This window comes from Copadichromis virginalis, linkage group LG19, assembly GCF_057382275.1.
Source record: "Copadichromis virginalis isolate Kocher_CV1m ecotype Utaka linkage group LG19, C_Virginalis_male_GT1.1, whole genome shotgun sequence".
Taxonomy (NCBI): domain Eukaryota; kingdom Metazoa; phylum Chordata; class Actinopteri; order Cichliformes; family Cichlidae; genus Copadichromis; species Copadichromis virginalis.
This window is the reverse complement of record NC_140636.1, coordinates 10,978,288-10,986,233: the sequence shown is the minus strand read 5'-3', so window position 1 is coordinate 10,986,233 and position 7,946 is coordinate 10,978,288. Positions and strand designations below refer to the sequence as shown.

The 7,946-nt window shown below is 40.1% G+C and overlaps 1 protein-coding gene across 3 annotated transcripts in view; it reads right to left on the bottom strand.

The window, feature by feature from the left end:
- Positions 1-281: 281 nt before the first annotated feature.
- Positions 282-7,946, bottom strand: part of letm1 (leucine zipper-EF-hand containing transmembrane protein 1) — a 28,168-nt gene continuing 20,503 nt past the window's right edge. For all 3 annotated transcript variants that reach the window (XM_085440563.1, XM_085440565.1, XM_085440564.1), the window contains one exon: positions 282-5,526. In XM_085440563.1, coding sequence (XP_085296689.1) covers positions 5,374-5,526 — 153 coding nt within the window. In that variant the 3' untranslated portion in view covers positions 282-5,373. The remainder of the gene's footprint in view (positions 5,527-7,946) is intronic.

The window sequence follows — 7,946 nt, the reverse complement described above, 5'->3', positions numbered from 1 at the left end:
AAGCTAACAGTATAAGTGCATAGCTTAGCATTAAATGATACAGAACTCAAGGTTATATTTCAGATCTTGCAAGTAAAAATAAGATTTCACATGAGAACATGTGGCTCAGTCTAAAATCCCTTTAAAATAAATGTATATAACATGATGGTTTGGGGTGAGAAATAACAAAAAAAGGCTTCACCGAGCTTTACAGATGACACACAATGGCTAACATGTTGGTGTGGATGACTTAGAAAAGATAATGAGATGTAAAACGAAACAATAAAGAAATCAAACAAAAATGAGAAATCATAATTTATTCAAAACTTGTGATTCATTCTTTACATAAACACAAGATCTCAGTTACAAAGTGATGTCATACATTTGAAATTCAACTAAAATCAAATACCCAGTCGTGAAAAAAAGGAAACTTTGATTCAATAAATAAATAACAGAAATGTTTTCAAGCAAACTGCAGCAGGCTATACGTGGATTATCTTTAACATATCAAAAACACCGTGTCACCGGGTAAGATTTTACACTGCAATTTTACTGCAACGTCTCTGATTTCTGTCTTTTTTATTTGGTTTTCTTTTTTACAACTAGATTTCATAAAGTTCTTTGGGTTTTGTTTTTTTCCCCTCTCTGAGGTTTAATATCGTGTAAGCAGATTGTGGCCTTTCTGATGCTTTAAAACACATCGAAGATGAATTTTGGACTTGGTTTTTTTGTGTGTCTGTGTGTTCAGAAAGAAGCCAAAGTGCATTTTGGAGGCGACAAAGCTGTGAATTTGCCTTGGCATCCTCAATTAGAGTCTGTGCTGAAAGATTGCCGTTTCGGACACAAACGATCCCAAAGCAATATCAATATCAATAAATTATCAATAAAGTTTGATCTTAAAAGGGGAGGCACTCCGCCTTCTTCTTGAACACAGCTTTAGAACAATTTTTAACCCTCGACATCATCAGTGCGATTTTTTTCCACCCAAAAAACTTAAATAAATTCATGATTGATACAAATTAAAACTCATATGCGAGTTTAGCTTTATTACAACCCTAACCCTTATACCAGAAGTTTCTGGCAACTACTTCAAGGTTCAGTCTTTACCGGGTTAATGGGTCTGGCTGCACTATGATTTAAAATATAGTGAAACACGTTTTCTACTTTTTAACCGAAAATACAGACAGAGCACATCCCCACTGCTTTACCCATTTCAGCTGCCCTTTCCCTCTTTACACAGACTGTACTCTTACATCCAGCACAAGAGAAAACTCGATTATAATTTACAAAAAGCAGCATATCGCTAATAATTAAAAAAAAGACTGGTGCAAAAAAAGAAGTGGGGGGAGGTGTTACTACAAGCTCATCAAACCCCAAACAGGAAGAGTAATACGATTATATCATCAAAAGAAGCCAAGTCCACAATGCTTTTTAGCTACTCTACCTGATAGCACAAAATATGTAGATTTTTGTCAGAAATTGACAAGAAAAACTAAACTGGTGGAATCAGCTTAGGCTAAAGAGCAAGCGTTCAGTCATTAAGGTTTAAGGTCGGCTTCCCAGTTCATCAGCTCGGATGACTTTAAATTAAAGATTTACAGCATACTGCTAACAAGCTGAAGCCACTTGTTCCACCTCAAAATGGGAGAAAAGAAAAAAATTGTCCTTTAAGCGTTTGTTCTTCTAAACCCAACACCCACAACTGAGCAGGAGTCTGAGAGGACGGTTTGTATTGTAGACATTCACACAGAGACGGCCAGTCAACACATACCAACTGCTTTTAAAAAAAAAAGAATAGTGCATTTACACTGTGGCAATACTGTGCAGAGAAGAGTCAACGTTAGTGACAGTGTGCTAAAACCTTTTCACCTTTTTATTTCTCCTGAGTCACTTTCTTCTAAAATATCATGAGGGAACTAAATGAAGGAATAAAAGGTAAGAAATGAGCCTCGGCTTGGTTGGCAATGAAAATTTGCTGACACAAGCCTCGAGTCAAACTGCTTTCGCTGCCAACTGTATCTCTACACCTCCTTCTTTCTCAAAGACTGCAGTTTAAACAGCACAGCAGCCACAGACAAGGACATACAATCATTTGGGGAAGTGTTAGTTTGAGGGAAGTTTGAGTTTTCTTGAATTTATTTGAAGTTTTGACCAGTTTTCATATATTGCAATCATTTTGTGGTAATATGTAGGTTTTGAGATGTATTTTTTCACCCTTTTCCATCATCTTGGAATTTTAGAGTTGGCTAGACTGGTAGATATCCAGTTTGCTCCAATTAAGTATAAAGAATATGATCAAATCTTCCCACTGGTGAAGGTGGAACCAGTTTGTTTTTAGCTGTTTGCACATCAAAAGAAAGGGAAAAGTGGCTGATTATCTGCTTGTTGACTAGTCAGGTGTCTTTGGCTAAACTGAAGCTCCGTGCATTTAGTAAAACATGGCAAAAATCATGTTAAAGGTAAAAAATAAGCTCTCAGGAGCGCTCTGTGCAACTGCACATTACTGACATCAATCTGCATTTCAGCAATGACTGCAACGCATTAAAGGTCCCTGTCGATTTCAACCCTTTCTGGACCTGCACAGGAACCCTGTGTATTGATCTCCATCAGTCTTACACTCTGGTATTAGTCTCTTTCCCCTTCTCTGACCTTTGACCCTCTGTCCCAAACAGGGCCAGTCGTGCTGATATACAAAGTGCTCCTCAGAGTTCACCCTTGTCAGGCAGGAGGGGTGACACAAACACCACGCTCTCCTGCCGAGTGTAAACGAGACGTTGTCACAACGTTCTTTTAAAGTGTTTACACTGGCTGCGGATTTATGCAGCGCACGGCGTGCCATGTCCCGCCGGAGCGTCTCTAACCTAAACACAACCCTCTAGTGGAGCTGGCTTTGGCCCATGTATGGGACGAGTGTTTACCCCGCACCCATCAGTCTGACTGGTCCCAGGCGAAGCAGAGCCTTTGCTCCGCCAGGCAGCACTGGACGCGAGCTGGGACGATGCCCGATGGAAGATGAACAAGCTCTTAAACTTCCACGTGTAGGACGGCGGATTCTGGGAATGGATTAAATGAAGCGTTGTCCACTCAGCATTATCTTAAGTACCACTCCGTCACCCTCGTTTACACCCGAGTTCTTCTCTGATTATGCAGGAGGAACACCAGAGCGGCGGCAAAGACCGTAAACTAGGTCAGCTCATCAGACAGAGGCGGCTGGAGGCGTTACGGTGGGTTCACGCGGCACCCGCGTGTGGCTGGACAGGAAGCCAGTTATGTGAGAAATTCACCAGCGGTCAAAGAAGCAATCAGATTTTTGGATTTCATCACTACCAAGAGTTTTTATCTGAGGTTATTAGATACATCTGTCTGAAATTCTTCTATTTGATCCCTTTTCCCCCATGAATCAGTTCATTAAGATTACATTTCACATCATTTAGATGTCAGAAATGTCAACGTGTCTTCAAAATGCTGCATAATAATGATAATTAGACAGAAAAAAAATATTTATCAAATACTGTCAGCACCATTAATGGTTAGGGAATCAAATGTCATTATTATACATATTTGTTTTCCATTCATTTATTAGAGGGATTAGCGAACTGGAAACATGAGGTTGGAGTCTTCTAGGGGGCATTTTCCTCACTCTATTTTAAGTTTTTAGGAAGCACCAATAAGCAAAATAATAATTAACTGCACCCCTGATCGAAATGTGCAGTTAGCATTGTTTCAAATTTCATTGAAAAGCTGATGCAGTGTGAACACAGAATGGGATATGTGGATAGGTAGCAGGACATATTTAATCATCTAAAATCATCACACAGCCCTGAGGAATCTTGTTTACATACTACGTACATTCATGGCTACAGTGCAAAGAACAAAAAAGGAAAAAAAAGACAGGACTAAAATTTTAAATTCATCCAAATTTGTTCAGAATTAAATTATTATGCAAATCGAAAACGTCACAACTCCGTTAAATTCTTAAAAATCCTCAGAAATAAATATGCAGTGTTATAAGAACCATAAAATTTGTGTGATAAGAAGGCCACTTTGCATTTAAACGATGACAACTACGACACAACTCATGAACTCATCTATCGCCTGAGCGGACGATTTCCAGACTAATTACTGCAAAATGAATCTCTTACTTTCCTAAACTTTGCCGTCCCCAGTATCGTTTGTTGGGTTTGCGTGCTTCGGTAGAAATCAACAAGGAACATTTAAAGCCTTAGCGACGGATAACGAAGGCTGCTCTGAGAGAGCGAACAAGCAAAACATCATAGCTGCTAAAACGCTACAACAACAACAACAACATCTCAATATCCAAACTGAAGGGCGAACACGAACCCAACGAAGGACCATTCGGGGACAGCCCAACTGACTTGTCACAGCAGCATCAGACGCATTTAATTGGTGGCTTCTGTCCCTACACTGATCCTACACAGTTTAAATCCATCTTTGCTGTTTTGTCTGATGACTTTAGGAGTACCTCGAATGTGCTATTAATGCATCTCAGTGCAACTTTGGCATTAAATAAAGAGCTGCGAGTGAAGATCTATGAAGAGCTGCACTAAATGTACTTTTTCCCCATTTGTGAGTGCAAAATGTAAAGAAATTGCAGTACTATAGTTTTGGTTTTCATGGAAAAAGTTTGATGTCCTATCTAAGAAAAACCTAAATAGTTTTTAGCATATAATCGCTAGAAGCCCCTTTTTAAAATGGATTGTTTTTAACCTGTAATTTCAACATGTTTTGAGTATTTTTGTGTTGTTTCCAATACCAATAACATCTTTGGTTGCAGCCACCGTTATAGCCAGCGATAAGCTACCTGCCCAAGTACAACTTAAAAAAACTTTACAAACAGGTATGAGGTGGATAAATAAAATATAAGAGGAAATAAAGTGAGCGGAATGACAGAAATGACAATGTTGACTGTGCAAAGTTCGGAAATGATCGCTCATTTCTCCGAGATGATGACATGAACGAACTGAAAGGCAAGACGGTTCACCTACAACTTTAAATAACACGTCTGATAACACATTTCCCAAACCATTTTTCCGATTAGCTTTCAATTCCATGTCACTGTGCTCCCTGCACTGATAAATACTGAAGTAAAACTACCACACATCTTACTTAATTTTTTAACATGACAGAAATTTAGTTTCTTGTTGAATTTGTGCATTTTAAAAGGCAACAAGCCTTCTCTGAAGATTTCTTATTTTTTATTTTTAGGAGCTCAATTTGTAGCAGAATGACATTTTCAGAAGAAGGCAGCTGTTACCTTGCGGTTCTCGACCTCTCCAGATCAACCTGGTGTCCAGAGTCCTCTATGACCAGATACCAGTCACAATGGAGAGTGCTCATTTTTTACAAACACTCGTGTCTCTGAAGCAAAATGAGTTAACTTTTGAGTGTGGCTGCCTGTTCCTTCTCTGCCTTCTCTTTGGCCTTTTCCTTCCCCATCAGCTTCTCCTCTTTCTGAAGCATCACCATGATGTCGGCCACCTGTGAGGTGGAGATGTCGATGTCCTCCTTGTCGATCAGTTCCACTACCTGAAAAAAAACAAACATTTTTTGTTTAAAACCACAGAATAGAAGACAATTGAAGACACGTGGAGGATATACATGCACATAACAATACCCTCAACTTTTGATGATGCTTATAAAGCGCTATTGTACTTATGGGAAAGACCAGAATGTTTTGGTGAGACTCAAACAAAGCGAAGTATTTTGGATGTAGAAATTACAGGATACTATGTTTTTGTGTGTTGACACTATTTTGGACGCCTCCATTCTGTCCTGGTTTATAGCCTCCCATTAGTTTCCATTACATCTTTTAAAGGCTTGTATGATGAAATGGGCTGGAGATATTTTAGGTTAAACATAAACATGCCATACATTTGAAATGTTTTTAACAAGCGAGACTCTTTGAGTTTGTTCATTTTAAAGCATATCAAACCTCTAGAAACACATTAAGACTGTGGTATGTTTTTTTAAAAGCAAAAGTAAAAACGGTGTATAAAACACATGTATTTGGCAGTCAAGTTGGCAACATGACCACAGTGATGTTAAAAAAAATAATAAAATCCCTCCAAACAGAAACTGCAGGTGCTGAAAAATCAAGCCAACAGTAGATACCAAAGAGTGCAGTTCTTCAAATGGCCACTAGAGGTTGGTATAATTTATGAATCAGATTAATCTTTTTTGTTTGTTTGTTTATTTTTTATAAAAACTGCAGTTCCTTGTGGCATGCTGGATAGCAGCTCCAAGGCCAAATTCGGATCAATGATGACCCATTTTCCTCCTGCCAGTGATCAAAGTCGATCACACCTGCGCTTAAGGACTGATCAGGGAGTTACAGTGGGGCAAAAAAGTATTTAGTCAGCCACCGATTGTGCAAGTTCCCCCACTTAAAATGATGACAGAGGTCAGTAATTTGCACCAGAGGTACACTTCAACTTTGAGAGACAGAATGTGAAAAAAAAAAATCCATGAATTCACATGGTAGGATTTGTAAAGAATTTATTCGTAAATTAGGGTGGAAAATAAGTATTTGGTCACCTCAAACATGGAAAATCTCTGGCTCTCACAGACCTGTAACGTCTTCTGTAAGATGCTTTTCTGTCCCCCACTCATTACCTGTATGAATGGCACCTGTTTGAACTCATCATCTGTATAAAAGACACCTGTCCACAGCCTCAAACAGTCAGACTCCAAACTCCGCCATGGCCAAGACCAAAGAGCTTTCGAAGGACACCAGGAAAAGTATTGTAGACCTGCACCAGACTGGGAAGAGTGAATCTACAATAGGCAAGCAGCTTGGTGTGAAAAAATCAACTGTGGGAGCAATCATCAGAAAATGGAAGACATACAAGACCACTGATAATCTCCCTCGATCTGGGGCTCCACGCAAGATCTCATCCCGTGGGGTCAAAATGATCATGAGAACGTTGAGCAAAGATCCCAGAACCACATGGGGGGACCTGGTGAATGACCTGCAGAGAGCTGGGACCAAAGTAACAAAGGTCACCATCAGTAACACACTACAACGGCAGGGAATCAAATCCCGCAGTGCCAGACGTGTTCCGCTGCTGAAGCCAGTGCATGTCCAGGCCCGTCTGAAGTTTGCCAGAGAGCACATGGATGATACAGCAGAGGATTGGGAGAATGTCATGTGGTCAGATGAAACCAAAGTAGAACTTTTTGGTATAAACTCAACTCGTCGTGTTTGGAGGAAGAAGAATACTGAGTTGCATCCCAAGAACACCATACCTACTGTGAAGCATGGGGGTGGAAACATCATGCTATGGGGCTGTTTTTCTGCCAAGGGGACAGGACGACTGATCCGTGTTAAGGACAGAATGAATGGGGCCATGTATCGTGAGATTTTGAGCCAAAACCTCCTTCCATCAGTGAGAACTTTGAAGATGAAACGAGGCTGGGTCTTCCAACATGACAATGATCCAAAACACACCGCCCGGGCAACAAAGGAGTGGCTCCGTAAGAAGCATTTGAAAGTCCTGGAGTGGCCTAGCCAGTCTCCAGACCTCAACCCCATAGAAAATCTGTGGCGGGAGTTGAAAGTCCGTGTTGCTCGGCGACAGCCCCAAAACATCACTGCTCTCGAGAAGATCTGCATGGAGGAATGGGCCAAAATACCAGCTACTGTGTGTGCAAACCTGGTAAAGACCTATAGTAAACGTTGGACCTCTGTTATTGCCAACAAAGGTTATGTTACAAAGTATTGAGTTGTATTTTTGTTATTGACCAAATACTTATTTTCCACCCTGATTTACGAATAAATTCTTTACAAATCCTACCATGTGGATTCATGGATTTTTTTTTTCACATTCTGTCTCTCACAGTTGAAGTGTACCTCTGGTGCAAATTACTGACCTCTGTCATCATTTTAGGTGGGGGAACTTGCACAATCGGTGGCTGACTAAATACTTTTTTGCCCCACTGTACCTGGC